The 25,644-nt window shown below is 44.4% G+C and overlaps 2 protein-coding genes across 2 annotated transcripts in view; one reads left to right on the top strand and one right to left on the bottom strand.

Moving 5' to 3' along the window:
• syn2 (synapsin II) overlaps positions 1-25,644 on the top strand; it is a 424,737-nt gene that overhangs the window by 273,817 nt on the left and 125,276 nt on the right. Inside the window, exon 5 of the mRNA XM_033037240.1 lies at positions 5,691-5,780. Within this exon, the coding sequence (XP_032893131.1) occupies positions 5,691-5,780 (90 nt within the window). The remainder of the gene's footprint in view (positions 1-5,690; positions 5,781-25,644) is intronic.
• Positions 10,379-25,644, bottom strand: part of timp4 (TIMP metallopeptidase inhibitor 4) — a 54,296-nt gene continuing 39,030 nt past the window's right edge. The window contains exons 3-5 of the mRNA XM_033037241.1: positions 17,377-17,485; positions 12,450-12,577; positions 10,379-10,957 (exon numbers count right to left, since the gene is read on the bottom strand). Coding sequence (XP_032893132.1) covers positions 10,760-10,957; positions 12,450-12,577; positions 17,377-17,485 — 435 coding nt within the window. The 3' untranslated portion in view covers positions 10,379-10,759. The remainder of the gene's footprint in view (positions 10,958-12,449; positions 12,578-17,376; positions 17,486-25,644) is intronic.

Genomic DNA, 25,644 nt, shown 5'->3' with positions numbered 1-25,644 from the left:
TTTGCTGGTGGGTGCGTAGGGGTGCTGCCGCCGGAGATGTGAGGTCTTGTGTGATGATGTGGCCTTTCTGAGCCCGATGGCCCTCGTCGAGCTCCTGCTGCTGGTTGTGTTATTCCTGCACCCCCTGCACACTTGTGGTATCTTCAGCCAAAAACCCCTGTCTTCAGAGTCAGCCCAGAAGTGACTCCTAATGCTCCCCTCTGTCGAGGGAGATGCATTATGCAGCCGTCAATAAGGTGCTGCCTTGGTCGTCCTAGGACCCCATGGTGACTAGACTCCATATACCGGAGCATGTCACATTGGAGCATCTGCTCCATCAACCGCTCCATGCGGGATATGCGATCACAGTGCTCCCGCCGGCGGTGAGTCTTCACAGCCCGACTTGTCTGAGTCTTCGGGCCTGTCCGACTTTGCTTGGCCTTCCCGTCAGTCTGAGGTGTCGATTCCGACTGTGCAGGTGCCAGGTCGGAGACTGTTGATCGATTAGCGGTCCAGGTGTAGCCAACCGCTGCTGACTGCCCGCACTCCCGCGGTCCTCCGCAGTCAGTCTCCATTTGGACTTAGTCCATGGTTCCTTTCCTGTAACACATCCTCACCGAAATAGAACTAAACAACCTGAGAGTAAAGAATTTACCTGCAGGTCCTGTTTTAAACCTTCTGCTGCGGGGGCAACGCTCCACCCCCCTTCGAGCTTGGTCTCGAGGTCCTTGTTTGCAGCCGGGGTTCCCTAGTAGTCGGGCCTTCCCCCCCCGCCGTGCTGGGTATCCCCGCGGTTCCTGCAGCAGGGATATCCCCGCGGTCTCTGTGAAAGGGATAGCCGCGATATACATTGTTGGGTGGTATCCCCGCTGTATAGGTGTGAAGCCGCTGGCTCCAACGCCAACGGCCGGAGAGACTACTTCTCCACCGCCCGCTACCCATATTTCGTGGTCTTTCAAGCGGCTGTGTGTCAGGGTATCCCCGTTGTGTTTCCCAGGTGCTGGTAATATGAGGCTGCTGGCTCCAACGCCAGCGGCCCGAGAGGTGAATTCACCGCCGCCCGCTCCCGCCTTCCGCGGTCTTAAAAGCGGCTATATGTCGGGCGGTATCCACGATGTTTCCCCCCCCCCCAGGTGCCACCGGCACCAGGGTGAAGCTGCTGGCTCCAACACCAGCGGCCCGAGAGGCGAATTCACTGCCGCCCGCTACCGCATTCCGCGGTCTTTAATGCGGCTATATGTAGGTATGTTGCAAAGCCTACCTGAAGCGTCGCTGAATATCTGTCGCTGCGGGTGTGCGCGATTTTGGCGCCGTTTAGAGGGGGGCGGGTTTAAAACGCGATTTTCTCTAGGCTGTTCAAATCGAAGATGTTCAGCCTAGTTAATTATTAACGAAAAATCGCTGGAAGACCCCGTCGCAAAAACTATTATTAGTTTTAAAGGCCTCGTATAATAGTTATAGTAGTTTAAAAATCAATCTCTAAACCCGCGACCACCGGCAGCTGTCAGGGTCGCATAGAGCAAATAATAGAAGGTATGCTGCTTATTTTTACATTAAAAAAGGCTTCTTAAGATCCCTTTATACAAAGTTCAATATTGCGAGTAGCTCATTTTGGGCCCATTATATCCCGCAGTATTTTTCTGGGCATTTGAGGGCACAAATCTAGCGCAATGTGAATGTTCTAAACCAGCGCGTTCACAGGATCCCACTAGAAAGCTGATTTAAAATGGACTTTAATTTACAGCAATTGAACACTAAATTCCTTCCATTTGGCCTATAAATTAATGTAAATGAGATTTAAAAATCATGTTTTATTGTGAATTATTTATGAATATTATTTGGACACTTAGGCTATTTAAAAATGTTAATCATTTATTAAGAAATGGATAGATGTTTAGATCTAGTAATTGAAGTTTGAAATTAGCTACACTTGGGTAACTAACTAGGCAAGGCAAGGCAAAGCAACTTTATTTATATAGCACATTTCATACACGAGGCAGACTCAAAGTGCTTCACATAAAGACATGTCATACAATAAATGAAATAATAAAATGAAATAAAATAGAAGAACTAAAAGAAAAGAAAAGCAAAATTAAAAATGCAATATAAAAAGTGCAAAAGTTAAAAGTGCAATGTAGTTAAGATTTAGCTGAAAGCTAAAGTAAACATAAAAGTTTTCAGTCTTGTTTTAAAAGTGGTCAAAGTTGAGACAAGTCTTAAATCTTCAGGAAGTTTATTCCAGCTATTTGTTGCATAGTAACTAAATCCTGCTTTCCCATGTTTTGTATTTACTCTGGGAATCACTAGCAGATTGGATTCAGAAGATCTTAGCGGTCTAGAAGGCTTATATAGTGGAAGCATGTCAGTGATATACTTTGGCCCTAAACCATGTAGTGATTTATAGGTGAGCAGCAGGATTTTAAAATCAATTCTCTGACATACAGGGAGCCAATGTAAGGATTTAAGAATTGGTGTAATGTGTTCAAATTTTTGGGTCTTTGTTAGAACTCTAGCAACAGCGTTCTGAACAAGCTGTAGCTGCCTGACAGTTTTTTTTGGAAGACCTGCAAGGAGACCGTTACAATAATCTAGCCTACTATTAATAAAGGCATGTACAAGTTTTTCTAAGTCTTGAGCTGACATGAGTCCTCTTAATCTTGCTATGTTTTTGAGGTGATAGTAGGCCGATTTTGTTACTGATTTGATGTGACTGTCGAAATTTAAATCTGAATCCATAATGACCCCAAGATTTCTGGCTTTGTTTGAAGTTTTCAGGGACAGAGAGTGAAGGTGTTGGGTTACTTTAAGCCTTTCTTTTTTAGCACCAAAAACAATTATCTCCGTTTTGTCCTTATTTAGTTGGAGAAAATTTTGGCACATCCAGTCTTTGACTTGCTCAATGCACTGGCACAACAGATCTATGGGGCGATAGTCATTTGGTGATGGCGCTACATAGATTTGAGTGTCATCGGCATAGCAGTGGTGGTCAATATTATTATTTCGCATGCTTTGCCCTAGTGGGAGCATGTAGATGTTGAATAAAGAGGGCCCTAAGATCGAACCTTGCGGGACTCCACACGTCACGTTGGTTGGTTCTGATACAAAGTCGCCAATGGAAACAAAATAGTTCCTATCTTGTAAATATGACCTGAACCAACTTAAGACTGTGCCTGAGAGCCCCACCCATTTTTCCAACCTGTCCAAAAGTATTGAGTGATCAACAGTGTCGAATGCAGCACTGAGGTCTAATAGCATTAATATTGAAACTTTGCCAGAGTCTGTGTTAAGACGGATGTCGTTTACAACTTTAATAAGGGCGGTCTCGGTGCTATGAAGAGGTCGAAATCCTGACTGGAAGTTGTCGTAGCAGCCAGTTGAAGCCAGGAAGTGATTAAGTTGCTGGAGGACAACTTTCTCAATGATTTTACTTATGAAAGATAGGTTTGATATTGGTCTATAGTTGTTAATAATAGAGGCATCTAGGCTCCGCTTTTTTAAAAGAGGTTTAATAACTGCAGTTTTCAAGGCTTTTGGGAAATTGCCTGATTGAAGAGAGCTGTTAACTATTTGCAGTATGTCTATTGCTAGGCAGTCAAAAACATTCTTAAAGAAGTTGGTAGGTAAAGCATCAAGGCAGCAGGTGGATGGCCTTAGTTGTGTCACCGTTTCCACAAGAGTTTTAGAGTATGACATTAAAGCATGTCATCATTGCCACGTTACCTTTGCCTAAACAGGGTGGTGATCCAATATTTTTGTTTGAAGCGGTGATATTGATGGCACGTCTGATGCCTTCAATTTTATCTGTATAAAATAATGCAAACTCATTGCATTTCTGCGTGGAATGGAGTTCAGGTGGTAATTGTGTTGGGGGGTTGGTCAGTCTGTCAACAGTTGCAAATAGGGTTTTTGCCTTATTAGTGTTGTTGTTAATGATATTGGAGAAAAATGTTTCTCTAGCACTTTTTAAGTCTAAATTGTAGGCACGGAGGCTCTCTTTATAGATGTCATGGTGAATATGAAGTTTTGTTTTCCGCCAGATGCGCTCAGCTTTCCGGCATTCTCTTTTCTGGGCTGTTACAAAAGCAGCTTTTCTCCAGGGTGCCTTTTGCTTACCAGAAATCGTTTTAACCGTAACAGGTGCAATGACATCTATAACTTTCACAATTTTGGAGTTAAAGTTATCTACAAGATCATCAGCAGAACATGGGTTTAGATGTGGTAAGAAGGAGATGGCATTTTTAAAGAGTACATTAGAATGTTCATTTATATACCGTTTTTTGACAGTATTTGATTTTGTCTGTATGTCGGGAATAAAAGATATATTAAAGAAAACACAGAAGTGGTCAGACAATGAAGGATCAGTCACGAAAATATCAGAAACAATGAGACCCTTTGTGATAATCAAGTCCAGGGTGTGCCCATTACAATGAGTAGCCTCTTTCACATGTTGAGACAGGTCAAATGTGTCTAAAATAGAAAAAAATTATTTTGCACCCTTGTCATTCAAATCATCAGTATGAAAATTAAAATCACCAGTTATAACTAGACAGTCATTTAGGAGGCCTGTAAATAATTAATAGGAGAACTCTGGGGGAACATTTCAATACAGCACAAAGGTATTCGAATGATGGAAAATCACCAAGTGACATCTGTTTCCCCTGAAATACATTTTTAAATATAGCAGCAACCCCTCCACCTCTTTTTCCAGATCTACATACATCAAAAAAGTTATAGTTGGGAGGAGCTGTCTCGATCAGAATGGTTGCACTGTTATTTTGTTCTAGCCATGTTTCAGTTAAAAACATAAAATCCAGTTTAGAGGTGGTAATAAAATCGTTGACTAAAAATGATTTGTTATTAAGAGACCTAACATTAAGCAGACCCATCCTGATGGTATTATTGATAGGCTTTATGGTTGGTTTTGGTTTGGAGGTAATAGGTATTAGGTTTGTTAGGTTAGCAGTGTGTCTAAGTTTCCCTTTGTTTACTCTCTTAGTAGTCTAATTATATGCTTTAATTTCAGGTCATCCAAGTAAGATTATTTTATATTTGTTTCAGAATGGTTCAATCTACGATAACTGAAAATTTCATTCAGTTCTCTTAATTTTTAAGAAGGCTTTTGACTGCACACGATCACAGCTTTTTTGTTATGTCCATAGAAAATCAATAGGGAACAAGATGCTAATTTCCGAGTATGAAAATGGCCATAACTTTTTAAATACTTGAGATATGAAAGTGAATTAGGTGTCAAATTAAACTTCTTTTTATGCTTTATCTGATGGGATAAATTACAGACTTGATTTTTTAAATCTCAAAATTTTGTAACATTGCTACTATATGTCGGGTATGCCCGAGGTCGTGACCGGTATTCCCATGACTGGGTCCTCCAGACTTCGCCCCGGGCTTTAACAGGACCTCTAGGTAGAGGTTCCTGTAGGAAGATAAAACCTGGAAAAAGTTTTAATAACTTACCTTCAGGTCTGACTGTTGGAAGGAGAATCACGTTCACCCTGCCAGTCGTACGCAATGCGTTACACGATATGACACGCATGCGTCCTGGCGGGTTCTTCACGTAGTCAGTCACGTGACTCCGAAGTAAAATGATTGTCAAACTGCATTGGAAGAGATTTTGCTAGTCAGAGGCTGAGTTTGTACACATGTTGCGGGCATATAATAACCGTGTATAATTGCATGATTTTGTTTTATTTCAGTTTGCTCAAATGGCGAGCATCTACAAAAGGCTGGGTCCAGAGAAATTTCCTCTGATTGAACAGATCTATTATCCAAATCATAAGGAAATGGTAAGTGTCTTTTTCTTATGTAATAGGCCATACTAAAGTAAGAATTCCAAGCGGAAAAGCATTTACAATGAAGGGGATTTATGACAACTGGAAGTTGATTTGAAGTAAATGATCAACATGCAGCATCTGTAAAGGACAAGAGAAGACATTGTACAAATATTGCATTTCATTAGGTTGCATTCTGTCTTTAAAAATAACTAGTGCTTTGCATTTTTAAATGATTAGCGCTTAAAATGTTTGTTGATCTTTGCAAGGCACATTTAAGGCGCTGGAAATGATGGATTTCATTGCTTTTTAATGACTTGGACAGGTATATGGATGGGACAGATTTAGAGGGATGTGGGCCAAACGCAGACAGGTGGGACTAGTGTAGATGGGACATATTAGCCAATGTTGGCAAGTTGGGCCGAAGGGCCTGTTTCTTCCACATTATCAAACTCTATGACTATGTTAATGTTGTTAATCTGTACGATTGTGAACAGACGCTTCTTTGGTACGACCTACAAGTGAAGATGTTTAGTCATTACTTCAAATATAATTTATATGTTGTTGTTTGTATGAAAACATGTATCTCCACTAATTTTGTTGCGTGAGATCTCAACAAGGCTCTTAGATACAAGTAACATGGTGGTGTCACCATCAGTCCAGTATGTGCAGTGTCAAAGTACTTCAACATGTAACTTGTGAAGAAACGATGAGGCTTGGGGTGACAAATGCAAGGTGTAGTTTTAAACTCTGTGTAGAAACACAACCTTTATTTGATGCCTCCTTCCCCAGTTCTGGCAAGATAGGCAGTTGCTTTCTCAGTTTCTTATTGCCCACCATGGAACAACCATTCAATGGGCAAGCGTGTATTCTTGTTTTCTGGTGGGAAGTATTATTGACATGACTTTTTTTCGCCTATCCTAATGAGAGCGTTAGGTGTTGGTGATTACCCTGGCACTTTGTTAGATCCAGGACGATATGCCTGGGATTGGAACCATGTTGGTTATCTTTAACCTGTTCAGTGCCGCCCCCGACTACACGCGGGTCAGAGTGTACAAGTGATCAAATATCTTGACAGTGAACAGGTTAAAGAAAATCTTACTGACATGAGCCTAAACAACTTGTTTGCTAATCATGCTTCATTTAGTGAATGGTAGAATATCTAACGCTTTAACTTAAGATCAAGCATCAAGTATGAACAGGGAGCTCCTTTACTGGGCAGTTTAATTCTTCTCACTGTTTAAAACCGAAATATTGGGTATATGTATTTTAACGGGGCAGCTTTAAGTGGTGAGCGTCTAAAATAATCTGTGCATAGATTGGGAAACCCAAATCTTGGCTCACGTTGGCTCAGTCTGAATAAGGGTCCTGACCCGAAATGTCACCCATTCCTTTTATCCAGAGATGCTGCCTGTCCCGCTGAGTTACTCCAGCTTTTTGTGTCTTTCTTGGCTCACAAACCTGTTCCTTAAAGCCCAAGGAGTGGAATGGTCCTTAATAGAAGAGAACATGTACATCATGTTGGTACACAAAATTGCTGGAGGAACTCAGCGGGTGCAGCAGCATCTATGGAGCGAAGGAAATAGGCGACGTTTCGGGCCGAAACCCTTCTTCAGACTGATGGGGGGTGGGGAAAGAAAGAAGGAAAAAGGGAGGAGGAGGAGCCCGAGGGCGGGCGGATGGGAGGGTGGGAGGAGACAGCTAGAGGGTGAAGGAAGGGGAGGGGACAGCACGGGCTAGCCAAATTGGGGGAATTCAATGTTGATGCCATAAGGGCGCAAGAACATGTACATCATGTTCACCAGTGGTGTGCAGATATAGGAGGAGTCCTCATACTAATTCATGGCAATTAATTTATCTGGCTATCTGATATGCAATCAGCCAAAAATTAATAAAACACACACACTTTCAAGATGCTTTTAAAATAAACTGGAATCAATCAGATGATTTACGGAAAACTCCCAACACGTTTATTAAAACATTAGGAGGAAAACTTTCTTTGTTAGATATTTGGCAAGACAGCATTGTTCTTACAAAGCAGAACATTAATATTAAATATGAGAAATCAGCCGTATCTATGTTCTAAAGCAGTCCATTTACAAATCAATATGTTGTCAACTTTGATTTGGGTTTTCTGTAATTTTCGATTTTAGAGTAAGGTTTCTTGCAGATTTCTCAAGACAGTTATGACTAGACAATTGTATTGAAATATGCTGCTATCCAAACAAAATTTTGGAGACCCAGGGGCGGAAATCGCTATCAAAACATGGGGGGGGGGAAACACAATTTTTTGTTGTCGCTCGCGCATGCGCACACACACACACACACACGCGCGCGCGAGGCTTCAGCCGTGGGCCCTGTGGGCGGTAATATCGGGAGCTGATCTTGTTGGTGACCGACTCCGAACTCCAGCAAATCAGCTTTGTCCGCCCCGAATCGTGGGGCTTGAATCGGCCCGTTCGCGGGGCCTTTCATCGCCCGGCGCCACTTAAAACCGGCCGCGGGATCTTCTATCGCCCGGCGGGGGCTTCAACATTGGGAGGCTTGACGCCGCAATTTGACCGCGGAGCGAGGGAAAAATCCCGCGGCCGATTTTAAGCCGTGCCGGGCGATGAAAGGCCCTGCGCACGGGCCGATTCAAGCTCCGCTCTATGATCTTTGCTCCACCCGGATGTCTCCCTCCTCCAATCACCGCGCTCTATCCTCAGTCCCAACCCCCCACTTCCGCCTCTGACCCGACACCTCCCCCCTCCAATCATCGCGCTGAATCATCACGGTCCCCCCCCCCCCCCACTGCCTGCTCACCGACGTCTCTCTCGTCCAATCGGCGCCCTCGACCATCAGTCCCACCCCCACTATCTCGAGGAAAGTGGAGATTTTTTATAGATTTTTTTTTCACCGAGTTTCAAAATCTGGATTACAAAACATGGGGGGGGGGGGGGAATTGTCCCCCCTGCCCCCCCCCTTGGGATTTCCCCCCATGCGGAGACCTGTTAGGCCCATTCAGTTAAGTTAATCAAGCAATAGGAAATTGGAGAATGTTTGGTCTCCACCATCAAACATCAAGCCTGTTGCTTGAAGGCTCACTAGCCTTGATCTTCTTTCTTTGATGTATCTTTTCCCATAATTTCCCAAACACACCAAGTCCCTTCTTTAATATATTTTATGACCCGTGATTTTAGTGGTCCAATTGATTCTTGCTTCATTGTGTGAAAAATGGAATGTGGAATTATTTTCAAAACACATATTAAGGAGATAATTTAAGATTCAACAGGCAGACGTTATATTCATATTGATGACATTTGGCTGTAGCCCCAATGTATCCATTTAGTGCCAGTATGGGTTGTATCCTGCCATTGACAAAGGGGCAATCAATGTGAATAAGTAAACCTGTTAATAATAGGTGGAACTGATCTGCTTTTGTAAAAAGAATGTAATTTCCTTTAAATAAAACACCATCCCTCAGGAAAGAAATTCATTTTATTTAACAAAAAGGAGCACTTTGAGGACAAGGAAGGTAACAGTCTTTTTGTTTGGTGCCTTTGATACTGGTTTCTATCTATGTTTTGGTGCATCACATATAGTAGCAGCTTCCGTGGCCCTTGTGCTGCCAGCTTCATGTAAATATTATCCTGCATGTGGCACAGCCTTAAAATGAAAACAGATAGTAATTTATTTGGACAATTGTAATCTTGCATCGACTGAGACAAGGCTTACATTGGTGCCTTCGCGAATTTTAACCTGGATTATTTTTTAAATATTGAATAACATAAATAATGCAGCATTATTCTGCAATGTTTTCTTCACGTTTCAACTTGCATCAGTAAGAGTTATAATAAGTTTTCTGGAAACTTTCACCAGCCAACTATGGAATCAATACACGTCATGGGTTGGCGGCGCGACCGACGTCGCAGCGGCCTCTGCAGTCCGTCTGTCTTTTTTTATTTTATTGTCCTGTTGAGTTTATAGTTTGTGGTGGGTTTTTGACTGTGTATGTGTGTGGGGCGGGGGGGTGGGTGGGGGAAACTTTTAGATCTCTTCCCTGTACGGGGACCCGACCTTTCCCTGTCGGGTCTCCATTGCCGTTGGGGCCTAGCACCGTGGAGCGGCCTCCAACCGGAACGACAGCTCAAGTCATGGAGCCTGCGGAGCTGCGGACCTACCATCATGGAGCTGGCCAGCTTCGGAGCATGGAGAGCTGTGGTGGCGCGCTGCTGCGACCCGACTCCGGTGGATGGTGACACCGGGAGCTCGCGGGTCCCCGGTGGGAGACCGCTTTGCGGGGCACCGGCAACGGCGACTTCTCCCGCTCGAATTGCGGGGTTGAAAGTGACCTGGAGCGGGGCCTTACATCGCCCGGCGCGGCTTTAAATGGCCGCGGACTTGCTAGCGCCCGCCGGGGGCTCCAACATCGGGACCCGGAGCAGGGCCTTACATCGCCCGGCGCGGCTTTAAATGGCCGCAGACTTGCTAGCGCCCGCCGAGGGCTTTGACTTTGACTTCGGGAGAGGAATGGAGAGCAGGGGAGAGACAAGACTTTGCCTTCCATCACAGTGAGGAGAAGATTCACTGTGATGGATGTTTGTGTAAATTGTGTTGGTGTGTGTCTTGGTTCTTTTCTTGTATGACTGCAGAAACCAAATTTCGTTTGAACTTCATGTGAGGTTCAAATGACAAATAAACGGTATTGTATTGTATTGTATTGTATTGTATTCACAATTATTGTACTGATGTTGCTGCCTCAGTTTGTCACAGGTGGCAAAGCTCAGCATGCTAGCAGAATTTAACGCAGGACTCTAAATGTTGCTTCTCATTCACTGGGATACATTCAGTGTAAGAATGGATGGAGAAACTGCTGTGCCTCACATCGCATGCAGGAATACAATGAACTGAAAGGAATTGTCGGCATTAACAGTGGAACCTGGGGGTCTTTGACTGAGCTGGACCACCTGTTGCTGGTCTTCAACACAACTCTTATTGCAGCAGACGGACATTCAAGGTTCGCCATAATAGATATTTTCATTCACGCTGGCTGCTCCTTCTCCAGACCAGTGGCAGGAACCATCCTCCCGCTTTGTGCAGGCAGAGTTCTTTGCCTGTGATCCTGCTGGGGTTTTCTCATATGCCAGGTCTGTCCAAGCACATTGGGTCTTTGTTGGAGCTGAGCAGTGTAGATTATGGCAGCTGACGATCTGGAGAACAGAACCGTACAAAGACACTCATCAACGATACAGAGTGATCAACTCATGTTATGTGTTGGTGCACAAGATATAAGCATCGTGGATCTAGCAACGGTATGATTCCGTTAACTCTGATTTAATTTTAATTTAACTAATTAATGTGCGGCACGGTGGCGCAGCAGTAGAGTTTCTCCCTCACAGCGCCAGAGACCTGGGTTCGATCCTGACTAAGGGTGCTGTCTGTAAGGACTTTGTACATTCTCACCGTGACCGCGTGGGTTTTCCCCGGTTGTCTCCCATACTCTAAAGACCTCCAGGTCTGTAGGTTGGATTGGCTTTGGTAAAATTGTACATTGTCCCTAGTGTGTGTAGGATAGTGTTAGTGTGCGGGGATCGCTGGTCAGTGCAAACTCCGTGAGTTGAAGGGCCTGTTTCTGCACTGTATCTCTAAACTAAATTAAACTCTGGAAACTCTGAAATTCAGGTCCTTGGCAGTTAGCAACCAGTTCTGTATTGATGCTAATTTTTCCATTCATCAAAGGAATCACCAGCTATTGGCTATAAAGGTGTATGGGCTAATCTGTGAAATTGAAAAGAATGAAATAGAACCAAGTCGTCCTTCAAATAGAATTTAAAAAAAATGCAGATGCTGAAAGGACTGCAGATGCTGGTCCTGATGAGGTGGTATTGACCTGAAAGGTTACCTGTTTCTCTGTCCAGAGTATACTGAGTATTTCTGCCGCACTCTAGGTTTTGTACAAGTACCTAATTATATTCATCTGATGCACAGCCCTGTTCCATTCCAAGTGTACAGGATACATTATGCTCATATATTCCAATGTGGTGTGGCTGTATAGTGAGGAGAAACAGCACCTCATATTTCACTTGGGCAGCTTACACCCCAGCGGTATGACTATCGACTTCTCTAACCTCAAGTAACTTTACTTTCCCTCTGTTTCCGTCTCCATCCTAGTTCTCCTACCAGCCTGACTGTCCTCCCGATTATATGTTATCTTTGTATGCTTCGTTGTCACCTTCCCCATCTATCAATGATCTATTCTACATGTTCCTTGAACTTCATCCCCTTCGATGTCTCGATTTCACACCTTACCCTTGCATATCTCTGGCTCCCTCCCCCCTGTCTGAAGAAGGGTCTCGACCCAAAACATCATCCATTCCTTCTCACCAGAGATGATGCCTGGCCCGCTGAGTTACACCAGCATTTTGTGTCTATCTTCAGTGCAAACCAGCATCTGCAGTTCCTTCCTACATGCTCGTGAGTTTTCTACATAGGCACCTAATGTCACCTCAGAAACGGGCCAAAGTGTAACAATTGGTATAAATTAGAGAAGGGACTAAACACCCAGAGTGTCTGTTCCTCATCGCTATCTGTGAACCTTTTCATGGAATTGTTCCAATGCAATAATCAATGAGTTTGGTAAAGCAATTGAGAAATGAATGGAAGGGGAGGGGGGTGAGAATGTGTACCAGCAATGGGTCTTACCTGACAGCAACAGCCTGTTTCATACTTGTTCCACTTCAGGTTCCACTTTTGTAATGAAGTTAGATCATCCCATGGAACAATCCAATTGCAGAGTCCAATATGAATGGTCCCCCGAATACCAATTTGGCCTAAAACAAGAAAGCATATCTATATATCTGTCCAAAACATAGTAAAGGGCAGAAACTGCAATCAGCAACATACAAACTTAGAGCCACATTATTCCACCCCTTTCTCCACCTGAACGAGGACTAGCAGGTCTTTATACTTGCAGTAGAACCTTGTTATGTGTGATCCGAGAGGTTTAGAATGGCTGTTCATATTTTCTGGGAGAAGAATTGGTCTATTCAGCCCATCAAGTGTACTCTGCCATTCAATCATGGCTGATGAAAATAGATAAATATATGATGAGGAAAAACTAACAAGATGGCAGAAAACAGACAAGGATTTAGGTGAGTAACTCTGTTAGAGAGCTAGCACAGACCTGATGGATTGAATGTCCTCCGGCTATGCAGCAACTAACCTTGAATTCGATGCATTATGTGAATACAAAACTCTATGAGAACAATTCTAGAAGAACAAATATTCCAGAAGATTGCAGGCAGCTGTAAGACTGATAGAGTTGTCACAGCAGGGGATTTAAACTTTCCCAATATAGCGTTGGTCTGCCCTACTGTAATTAAACAGGGTGGCATTTATCGAATGTTATAAAGAAGGTTTCCTCAGGCAATATGAAGAGGGCTTTACAAGAGAGAGGGAAAAGCTTGATCAACTCTTAGACACTTGGTGTTGGTGGGTGAACATTTTGCAACCAGCGGCCACAGTGCTATAATAAGCTAAACTAAAAGAATTATAGATAAAGACAGTAGTTAAAATTCTGAATTGGGGCATGGCCAAGTTGGATAGTATTTGACAGGAACTTGCTCAGGTTGATTGGAGTAGATTGTCTGTGGGCAAAGGAATGTCTGGAAAGTGGGGTGCTTTCAAATATATGATGACAAGCGTTCAGGGTATGCATGTTCCTGTTAGAGTGAAGGGCCAGCCTGGGTGACGAGGGAAACTGAGGCACTGGTCAGGAAATAGGAAGAGGCTTGGGCCAGGTATCAGCAACCGGGATCAAGTGTAGGAGGATCGAAAACCGAGGAGCATACTGAATAAGGAAAACAAGAGGGCGAAAAAGGGCAGTAGATGGTTCTGGCAGATAATATTAAGGAAGATCCAAAGACATTTTGCAAATACATTAAGGGAAAGAAGGTAAATAGAGGGAGATTAGGGCTGCTCAGAAACCAAAGTGGTCATCTATGTGTAGAGCCGCAGTAAACGGGCAAGGTCCTCATTGAGAATTTCTCCACTGTTTATACCGTGGAGAAAGACATGAAGACTGGAGAACTTGGGACAGTTTATGGAGAAGTCTTTAGGACAGTCCATATTGCGTTCAACTAGGTGCTGAACGTCCTAAGGAATATGAGGGTGGATAAATCTCCCAGGCCTGATCAGATATATCCAAGTGTACCAGGGGTGGCCAGGGAAGAAATTGCAGGTGCCCTGGTTGAGATATAGGAATCATCATTGAACACAGTTGAGGTGCTGGAAGACTGGAGGGGGGCTAGTGTTGTGCCTCTATTTAAGAAGGGCTGCGAGGCAAAGCCTAGGAACTACAGGCCAGTGAGCCTATCATCTTGTGGCAAGATTGTTAAGGGCTTGGACACACCAGAGGCAGGAAACATGTTCCCGATGTTGGGGGAGTCCAGAACCAGGGGCCACAGTTTGAGAATAAGGAGTAGGCCATTTAGAACGGAGACGAGGAAACACTTTTTCTCACAGAGAGTGGTGAGTGTGGAATTCTCTGCCTCAGAGGGCGGTGGAGGCAGGTTCTCTGGATGATTTCAAGAGAGAGCTAGATAGGGCTCTTAAAGATAGCGGAGTCAGGGGATATGGGGAGAAGGCAGGAACGGGGTACCGATTGAGGATGATCAGCCATGGTCACATCGAATGGCGGTGCTGGCTCGAAGGGCCAAATGGCCTACTCCTGCACCTATTGTCTATTGTCTATCTGTGGTAGGCAAGTTACTGGAGAGGATTCTGTGGGATAGATTGTATAAGCATTTGCATAGACAGGGACTCATTAGGAATAGTCAGCATGGTTTTGTATGTGGGAGATCGCGTCCTAAGAATCTGATTGTTTTTTGAACTGGTAACCGAAAAGGTTGACAAGGGCAAAGCCGTAGATATTTATTATATGGACTTCAACAAAGCATTAAAAAGTTCCTGCATGGTAGGCACTCTGGAAGGTTAGATCGCATGGGATCCAGAGAGGGCGAGTCGACTGGATGGAGAATTGGCTTCCAGGAAGGAAGCAGAGGGTGATAGTGGAAGGTTGTTCTTCAGAGAGGAGGTCCACCTGTAGTGGTGTGACTCAGGGATCAGTTGCTCTTAGTGGTTTATGTACATGACTGGTACGTTGGCAAATGACACCAAAGTAGGTGGTACGATAGAGAGTGAAGATGGTTATCAAAAATTAATCTCGATCAGGATCCTCATCAGGGAGAATCCAATAACGGAAGTATATCGTCAAGCATGGGAAAATGAAATGGGATTGGCTATAACAAAAGAAAACTGGGAAGAAAGTCTACAACGAATACACCGGTGTTCATTAAACGCCAGACATATACTGATACAATTTAAAGTATTATATAGGTTACATTATTCGAAAACTAAATTAAATAGTATTTTTCCGAATCTCTCCGCTATTTGTGATAAGTGCAAGAAAGCAGAGGCAAATTTAATACATAGTTTCGTTACATGTCCTAAATTGAATTATTACTGGACAGAAATCTTTAAAGTTATTTCTGAAGTCATCAAAGTTAAATTGGACCCTAACCCAAAGCTAATAATATTTGGAATTCCGGATTTACATCTATCACTTACAGTAAATCAAAGAAATTTCTTTGATTACTGTTTAATAATTGGAAAAAAAATCATATTGAAATTTTGGAAGGGAACATTATCCCCCACAACCAAAATGTGGGCAACAGAGATGATGGAGACGTTACATCTGGAAAGAATTAGATTTGTCCTATTGGACAAGTATAATTCTTTTGAACAGATATGGTCTCCATATATACAGTATTTAGAGAAGTAGCTGTTCTTGGCAACACAGCTCGACGTGCACCCTGCGGGATTTGGTGAGAATAATTCATTTTTATATTGGAATTACATATATGTCTTTATTGATACTATCACTTGTAGTAGTGTTATTAATAATACATATTGTGGTTACTAAAAATGTTTTTTTTTTTTTTTTTTTTTTTTTTTTTTTTTTTTTTTTTTTTCGTTTCTCTTTTCTTTCCTATATATAATCAAATTATTATTTAATCACTCTCTTAATGATTTATTCTTCCTCTATTCTTTCTCTATCATTATTTCTAAAAAAACAGTAGATAAGTATTACTAGTGTTTTACTTAATGCAAATTGAATTAATTTGATATAAAGTTGTTTGAAGCATTGTAATTGATTACCTTTAATAAAAAAATATATTACAGGATCCTCATCAGCCAGGCAGGTGGGCTGAGGAATGGTTAATAGAGTTCAACGTGTGAGAAGTTGCATTTTGGGAAGTCAAAACAAGTTGCAGGACCTTCACAGTGAATGGCAGAGCCCTGGGGAGCGTTGTAGAGCAGGAGGATCTAAGAGTGCAGGTTCATAGTTCCCTGAAGGTGGCAAGAAGATTTTCTCTTGACCGTGGCCTTGTCAGTCATGGTGCTGAGTATAGAAGTTGGGTTATGATGTTACAGTTGTACAAGATGTTAGCGAGGCCACATTTGGAGCATTACAGTCAATGTTGGTCACCCTGCTATAGAAAGCATGTTGTAGAGCTGGAAAGAGTGCATGGAGGATATACAAAGAGGTTACAAGAAATTTAAGGAGAAGTTGGCCAAGCTAGAACTTTATTCCTTGGAGCACAGGAAGCTGAGGGGGCGATCAAAATCATGAGGGGGATAAATAGGATGATTGCACAAAGACTTTTACCCAGAGCAGGGGAATCAAGAACCAGAGGACATCGGTGTAAGGTGAGAGGGGAAAGATTTATAGGAACCTGAGGGGTAACCTGGGTGTATGGAACAAACTGCTAGAGGCAGGCAGAAAAGCAATAGGTGACGTTTCGGGTCTGCAGACTGGTCTCGCCCCGAAACGTCACATATTTTGTTTTCTCCAGAGATGCTGTCTGACCCGCTGAGTTACTCCAGCATTTTGTGTCTATCTTCCTCTCCTCCTCCTCCTCCTCCTCCTCCTTCTCCTTCCTTCCCCCTCTAATTCTGTTTCCTCCAGACCATCCCTCTTTCAAATCCTTCCACATTCTCCCTTCTAGTTTCCTTCGCTCGCTACAATGTCACCTCCCTTCCCATTTGCCTCCCAACCCTTCCCCCCAACCCTCTGTCTTCCTGACATGTGCCCTCCTATTTTTATCTTCATTTACTAGGTTTAGTTTAGAGATACAGCGTGAAAACAGGCCCTTCGGCCCACCGAGTCTGCGCCAACCAGCGATCCCCGCACATTAACGCTATTATACACACACTAGGGAAAATTGACATTGACACCAAGCCAATTAACCTACATACCTGTACGTCTTTGGAGTGTGGGAGGAAACCGAAGATCTCGGAGAGAACCCACGTGGTCCCGGGGAGAGCGTACAAACTCCGTACAGACAGCACCCGTAGTCGGGATCGAACCCGGGTCTCCGGCGCTGCAAGGCAGCGACTCTACCACTGCGCCACCGTGCCGCTCTCTTTTGTCCCATTCTCTCCTCTGTACCCCTCTTTCCTCCACCCCTCCTCGCCTCCCAAGTTGACCCAGTAATTTGGGAAACAACTCAGGAGATTAGTCAGCCTTTCGATGAAGAAACCATTCAAGTAATGAAGCTATTCTCACCTGTTATGAGGTACTGGATATTAGTTTCCAGATCGATACCACATGCAGCAGAGCTGGAAGCTGTATATACATACTCCACCAATTTCCTCTTTTCAAAGCCTTTGTACATCTGTGAAAGATTGGAACATATCATTATGATCGCAAGCTTCATTTAAAAAAATGTAAAGCTGTGTTGAATAATAAAACTGTACCAGCCCAAGCAATATATAGGTATGTTGCAAAGCCTACCTGAAGCGTCTTTGAAAATCTGCCGCTGCGGGTGTGCGCGATTTTGGCGCCGTTTAGAGGGGGGCGGGTTTAAAACGCGATTTTCTCTAGGCTGTTCAAATCGAAGATGTTCAGCCTAGTTAATTATTAACGAAAAATCGCTGGAAGACCCCGTCGCAAAAGCTATTATTAGGTTTAAAGGCCTTGAATAATAGTTATAGTAGTTTAAAAATCAATCTCTAAACCCGCGACCGCCAGCAACCGCAGGGTCTCATAAAGCAAACCACAGAAGATATGCTGTATATTTTTACATTAAAAAGGGCTTCTAAAGATCCCTTTATACAAAGTTTAATATTGCGAGTAGCTCATTTTGGGCCCATTATATCGCGCAGTATTTTTCTGGGCATTTGGGGCACAAATCTACCGCAATGTGAACGTTCTAAACCAGCGCGTTCCACAGAGACCCACTAGAAAGCTGATTTAAATGGGCATTTATTTACAGCAATTGAACACTGAATTCCTTCCATTTGGTCTATAAATTAATGTAAATGAGATTTTAAAATCATGTTTTATTGTGAATTATTTGTGAATATTATTTGGACATTTAGGCTATTTAAAAATGTTAATCATTTATTAAGAAATGGATAGATGTTTAGATCTAGTAATTGAAGTCTGAAATTAGCTACAATTAGGTAGCTAACTAATTATATGCTTTAATTTCAGGTCATCCAAGTAAGATTATTTTATATTTGTTTCAGAATGCTTCAATCTATGATAACTGAAAATTTCATTCAGTTCTCTTAATTTTTAAGAAAGTTATGGGCTTTTGACTGTTCACGATCACAACTTTTTTGTTATGTCCATAGAAAATCAATAGGGAACAAGATGCTCATTTCCGAGTATGAAAATGGCCATAACTTTTTAAATACTTGAGATATGAAAGTGAATTAGGTGTCAAATTAAACTTATTTTTATGCTTTATCTGATGGGATAAATTACAGACTTGATTTTTAAAATCTCAAAATTTTGTAACATTGCTACAATATATCCATTTTGCCTTACAGACAAAAAAAAACATTTTCCCCCTTTTAGGGTGACCATGATCAGCAGTTACAGGTAATTTGGATTTCAAAAAGAAAAAATATTTCAGAATAAAAAATATCACAAAATCAAAATTGTGCAATAAACCTTCTGAATGTCTGTACATTCCATAGAGCCATAATCTATAGTGTTCACAACTATCTTTAAAGACATCACCCTTGCTGCTTATGTGGTTCCCGGGGTAATACCCCTTCCCTTGTTTGATGGGTGTCCCCACTGGACTCTGCCCCTCAATGTCCAGCAGTGAAAGAATCCCAGACTGTGGTCCTTCCCCACAGGACCTTCACGTTGGCTGCTCCGAGCGTCTGAGCGTCCCTCAGCACGTACTCCTGCAGTCTGGAGCGGGCCAGTCGGCAACAGTCCGTAACGGATATCTCGCTCTGCTGGTTGGTCAATAAGTTTTGGGCAGGCCAAAGAGCGTCTTTCACCGAGTTGATGAACTTCCAGCAGCGTTTGATGTCCATCTCTGTACGTGTCCCCAGGAACAGTTTGTAAATGAGAGTCCTCTGATATGGAGCTGTTCAGGATGAACCATGATAAGGACCCCTGCATCCTTCTCCAGAGCCTCTTAGCAAGTCCACACTCCGCAAAGAGGTGGGTAGTCACCATCTCCTCTCCAGAACAGCCATCCCAAGAGCAGTAAGATTCTGATGGGGTACAGGAACAATATGACTAGGGGGGGCCTTCACACCACCAACCTAGCAAAGTCTAGGTGCTAGTGATGAGGCATTTCGCCAAATAAAGTGGGAAATCTGCTCACGGTACCTCTTCATTGGATCTAGTCCTTGTCCTGAAGATCGTTCCATCCTGACCACTGCCTGATGGGCTTGTGCTCAAAGATATTGGTCTGGAGCAACCTTTCCACAAAGAATAGGTGGAGCAGCAATGTCCAGCTGGCTGGCAAATTGCATAACAATGGCGCCAGGCCCATCCTTTGCAAGACCTGGGACAGGGAGAACTTCAACAGGCAATGACACTCGGTGGCCATGTGCTTTGGCTCTAGACACATCTTCATGCAGCCACACACAAAGTAACTTTCTTTCAATCCAAAAATAAGCTTTATTCAGAATAAAAAATATAGACACAAATTAAAAACTGTGCAAAAACTTTTCAGACATTCCTACTGTCTGTACAATCAATGGTGTCACAGTAGTTTTTACACCTATCATTGAATCAAACAAAACACCCTTGCCACACCTGTGGTCCCAAGGTGTTTGTTTGAGGGATACAAAATAACATTTAAAAGTTAGAGGGATCTTTTAAGTTACTCAGATGTTTTCATAATCTTGGGTTGAGTCGGCTGGGACTCTATTCCTTGGAGCGCAGGAGGATGAGCAGTGATCTTATAAAGGTGTATAAAATCATGAGCGGAATAGATCGGATAGATGCACACTATTGCTTGCCCAAAGTAGGTGAATCAAGGACCAGAAGACATAGGTTTAAGGTGAAGGCGAAAATATTTAATAAGAATCTGAGGGCTAACTTTTTCGCACAAAGGGTGCTGCCAGAGGAGGTAGTTGAGGCAGGGGCTATCACAACATTTAAGAAAGAGTTAGACAAGGACATGGATAGGACAGGTTTGGAGGGATATGGAGCAAACGCGGGCAGATGGGACTAGTGGAGCTGGGACATGTTGGCTGGAGTGGGCAAGTTGGGCCGGAGGGCCTGTTTCCACGCTGCATCACTCGATGACTATCTTTAACTTTATTCCTCATCAGTGATATTCTTAACAGGTTTAAGATATTACTCTGATTTTAATAGCAAATGCCTTCAACAAAAACATAGAAATAAACTATTCAACATAGATTAAAATTACACATTTATAACCAAATGGGAACGATTAGAAAATGCAATTTACCTATTTTCATGCAGCACCGAGGGAACCAATTATAACCAAGCATCTTTAATGATTTTAAAATAATATTTGAAATAAGCATACGAAAAAAATAAAATGAAAAGAAAGTGTATAATTCAAGGGAATCCAGTGAGTACAGTGGCTTAGACATTAATTCACACTTTATTTCTTAATTTATGATTGAAAATTATTTTTGGGAAGAGTGAAATAGTACAGGTTGAACACAGATTTTCCGGCACCCTCGGTTCCAAAGCATTTCTGGATTATCCGTTTTTCCGGATAACAGAGGTCACATGATAATGAAATGACAATACTCCCCTGGCTCACTAATGACACCCATAATGCACTCACTAATGCTCTCTAAAGCAGCATGGATTGCCAGAAACTTAAATAAAACTAATAACAAATGTAAACTCAATGTGAATGGAATGATGTGCCGACCTCTCGTCGGCTTCTACCGTCTCCCCAGTTGTTTAGAGCCCTGGCTTCTGACCCCATTTCCGACTCGCAGGGTTCTCCAGCAAGCCCTTCTTCACCCACCGCATGGTCCAGTGACATGGCTGTAGTTGTGGCTCACGTTCTAGCCCCTGGAGGCAGCGCTTTCTCACCATGGGGCTCCCTCCCTTCTCACCAGCTGTGGCTACAAAGTGGAGTATGTCGGCGACTCCGGGGGAGAAGGAGGAGGCAGCGGCGGTGGTGGTGGGGGGTTAAACATTGAGCCAGCAGAGATTGAATTAGACAAGGCCAAGGAGGGATTACAATGTTTAGATGTAAACAAATAGCTCTTTTGTGATGGAGGGGCATGACCCGAAAGAGCGCTCGCCGCTCGCAATGCCACCTGTGGCCACTCATGGAATTTCAACTGAGCTCCCGTAATTTTGTCCGGATTATAGAGGAGGAGGGGGGCATCCATGAGCCAGAAAATCAGTGTTAAACCTGTAACAGCTAGTTTTGGGTCATTTTACCATTACTCCAGAAGTTTGGGTGGGGGCTTATAATTTGACACATTTTCAGTATCAGTTGTTTATCCGAGGACACCATTTCCAGTGGAATACTCCACGAAAAGCTTTGCAGCAGGAAATTAATGCACGTTGTCCCAGAAACAAACATATTTTTCTCTCTTTCACTCTCTATACGTCCGTAATTGTGCAGTGCTGTGCCAGATGAAGCCTAGCGGAGCTGGTCCTCACTCTTAACAACTTCTCCTTCAACTCATCCCACTCCTTTCAAATCCAAGGCGTAGCTATACGCACTCACATGGGCCCCAGCTATGCCTGCCTCTTTGTAGGGTACATTGAACATTCCCTGTTTCATGCGTACACTGGCCCTATCCCCGAACGCTATCTCCATTAAAGAGACTGAAGAATGGTCTTGACCCAATACGTCGCCTATGCCTTTTCTCCAGAGGTGCTGTTTGACCACTGAATTACTCCAGCTTTTTGTGTCTGTCATTCCTGAGCCAACTGGGCAGTCATGGTGGAGCAGCGATAGAGTTGCTACCTTAAAGCGAATACAGCGCCGGAGACCCGGGTTCGATCCTGATTACGGGTGCTGTCTGTATGGAGTTTGTACGTTCTCGCCGGGACATGCGTGGGTTTTCTCTGAGATCTTCAGTTTCCTCCCACTTTCCAAAGACATACAGGTTTGTAGATTAATTGGCTTGGTAAATGTAAAAACTGTTCCTAGTGGCGTAGGATAGTGTTAATGTGCAGGGATCGCTGTTCAGCGTGGACCCTGTGGGCCGAAGGATCTATTTCTGTGCTGTATCTCTAAACTAAACCCCCGTTCACTGATGGCTGCACACCCCACCCCCAAGTGCGACTGTCTAATGATTGTCCCACTCACTAGCCCCATCCTTCTCTGCTGATAATCAAACCTCCTTCACCAGCTGATCCTCTGAATTCCAAGCTGGACCACCAAGCTCTAAATAACCTTCTAACAATCGCCCTTCTCACTTTCCTGACCTCCTTGGTGCAACCTTGGACCTTAATGAAACATTTATCTGCATATGCACATCGGGAAACATAAAACACTAGCTCAGTGATATTTAAAATGCTGCGTTACGCTTTCTACATCAGTGAATGTTAAAAGATCAAAGGAATAAACATCTAAGAGAAAGACAACATCATCTCTTAGCTATATTTATACAGTGCCTTTAATGCAATAAAAAACAGGAGTTTAGTTTAGTTTAGTTTAGTTTAGTCTAGAGATTCGACGTGGAAACACGGCCTTTGGCCCACCAAGTCCATGCCGACCAGCGATCCCTGCATATTAACACCATCCTACACACACTAGGGACAATTTACATTTATACCAAGCCAATGAACCTACAAACTTGTACGACTTTAGAGTGTTGGAGGAAACCGAAGATCTCAGAGAAAACCAAGGGAGATCTTCGCAGGGAGAACGTACAAACTCCGTACAGAGAGCACCCGTAGTCGGGATCAAACCCGGGTCTCTGATGCTGAAAGTGCTGTAAGTCGGCAATTCTACCGCTGTGCCACCGGGCCACCCCTATTTATTATTATTACACAAAATTTGACACAAAGCCATACAAAGCTTCATTGGGGAAAGAGAAGTAGTGAGCCTGGGAAATGATTCTGAAAGTAAGATCTTATGGTTGAAAACAGCTGTCAGTGGTAGAACAATTATACTGCTATCTTGGAGCAGAGTCATCTGGACGGAATTACAGGGATTAATAAAAGGACTTGGAATAAGAATAAGAACATTGAAATCAAGACTTTGCATAATTGATAGCCTCTGTTTCGTCAATGGGCACAGAATGAAGAGCAAATTATATCTAGTACAAGTTCCAACATGGGCAGCAAAGTGTTAAATTACCTTGACTTTGCTGAAGGTGGATTCAGGGACTTGGCCAGAAGTCATAGAACTATGAGGGGGCCGGCAGAAACAAAAGCATGAGTTGGTTTCATTGGCATATGCACTGAGGTTCATCTTGGGTTCAAATACAGACTTAACAGTGAAGAATCTGGTTTAACATTGGAGCATATGTCGGCACTGGGCCTGTACTCTCTGGAGTTTAGAAGAATGAGGGGGGACCTCATTGAAACGTACACAATAGTGAAAGGCTTGGATGGAGTGGATGTGGAGAGAATGTTTCCACTAGTGGGAGAGTCTAGGACTAGAGGTGATAGCCTCAGAATTAAAGGACATTCTTTTAGGAAGGAGATGAGGAGAAATTTATTTCGTAAAAGGGTGGTGAATCTGTGGAATTGTTCGCCACAGAAGGCTGTAGAGACCAAGTCAGTGGATATTTTTAAGGCAGTGATAGATAGATTTTTAAATAGTACTAGACCAAGTGCAGACCCATTGGGTCTGTTTTCACAACGGCGTTTGCAGGGGGGGGGGGAGAGGAGGAGGAGGAAACGGGAGAGATTTGGGAGGGAAAGGAGAGAGGGGGATGGGGAGAGAGGTGTGGGGGAGGGGGGGGGGTGAGGAGAGGGAAACATAGAAACATAGAAATTAGGTGCAGGAGTAGGCCATTCGGCCCTTCGAGCCTGCACCGCCATTCAATATGATCATGGCTGATCATCCAACTCAGTATCCTGTACCTGCCTTCTCTCCATACCCCCTGATCCCTTTAGCCACAAGGGCCACATCTAACTCCCTCTTAAATATAGCCAACGAACTGGCCTCAACTACCTTCCACAGATTCACCACTCCGTGTGAAAAATGTTTTTCTCATCTCGGTCCTAGAAGATTTCCCCTTTATCCTTAAACTGTGACCCCTTGTTCTGGACTTCCCCAACATCGGGAACAATCTTCCTGCATCTAGCCTGTCCAACACCTTAAGAATTTTGTAAGCTTCTATAAGATTCCCCCTCAATCTTCTAAATTCTAGCGAGTACAAGCCGAGTCTATCCAGTCTTTCTTCATATGAAAGTCCTGACATCCCAGGAATCAGTCTGGTTAACCTTCTCTGTACTCCCTCTATGGCAACGGCAAGGGAGATGGAGAGGGGGGAGGAGAGAGAGGGGTGGGGGAGGGGAAGAGAGAGGGGAGCGGGAGACAGGTGTGGGGGAGGGGGGATGGAGGGGAGGAGGGAGATGGGGTAGAGGAGAGAGGGGGAAGAGTGTGGAGGGAGGGGAAGAGTGGGGAGGGAGAAGGGGGGTGGGGGAGAGAGGGATGGGGGTGGGAGGAGGAGGGGAGGAGAGGGAGATGGAGAGGGGGAGGAGAGAGGGGTGGGGGAGGGGAGGAGAGAGGTATGGGGAGGGGGAGAGAGGCGTGGGGGATGGGGGGGAAGGGGGTGTGGGGAGAGAGGGAAGGGGTGGGGTAGAGAGGGAAGGGGAGTGGGGGAGGGAGGGATGGGGTGGGAGCAGGAGGGGGAGGAGAGGGAGAGGCGTGAGGAAAGGGAGATGGAGAAGGGGAGGAGAGGGGTGGGGGAGGGGAGGAGAGAGGGATGGGGTAGAGAGGTGTGGGGGAGAGGGGAGGGAGGCGAGGAGGGAGATGGGGCAGCGGGTAGAGGGGAAGAGTGTGGATGGAGGGGGAAGAGAGGGAAGGGGGTGAGGGAGGGAAGGGGGACAGGGAAGGGGGGTGGGCGAGTGGGGTGGGGGTGGGAGGAGGAGGGGGAGAGAGGTGAGGAGAGGGAGATGGAGAGGGGGAGGAGAGAGTGATGGGGAGGGGGAGAGAGGTGTGGGGGAGGGGGGAGGGAGGCGAGGAGATGGGGTAGGTGGTAGAGGGGGAAGAGTGTGGATGGAGGAGGAAGAGTGGGGAGGGGGAAGGGGGTGGGGAGGGGCTGGGGGAGAGAGGGAGGGAAGGGAGTGTGGGAGAGAGGGATGGGGATGGGAGGAGGAGGGGGAGGAGAGGTAGAGTGGTGAGGAGAGGGAGATAGAGATGGGGAGGAGAGAGGAATGGGGGAGGGGGAGAGAGGGATGGGGAGGGGGAGAGAGGTGTGGGGGAGGGGGGGAGGAGGGGATGGGGATGGGGAAGGGGAGGGAGGGGGAACAGTGTGGAGGGAGGGGGAGAGGGGTGGGGGAGAGAGGGGAAATAGTGGGGAGGGAGACCGGAAGGGGGAGGGTTAGGGACAGACCATCTGTTCCCCATTCCCTATCACCCCCAATCCTCTTTCTCTATTCCCACACACA

This window comes from Amblyraja radiata, chromosome 18, assembly GCF_010909765.2.
Source record: "Amblyraja radiata isolate CabotCenter1 chromosome 18, sAmbRad1.1.pri, whole genome shotgun sequence".
NCBI lineage: Eukaryota > Metazoa > Chordata > Chondrichthyes > Rajiformes > Rajidae > Amblyraja > Amblyraja radiata.
The sequence above is the reverse complement of the archived record's forward strand: the minus strand, read 5'-3'. Positions and strand labels throughout refer to the sequence as shown.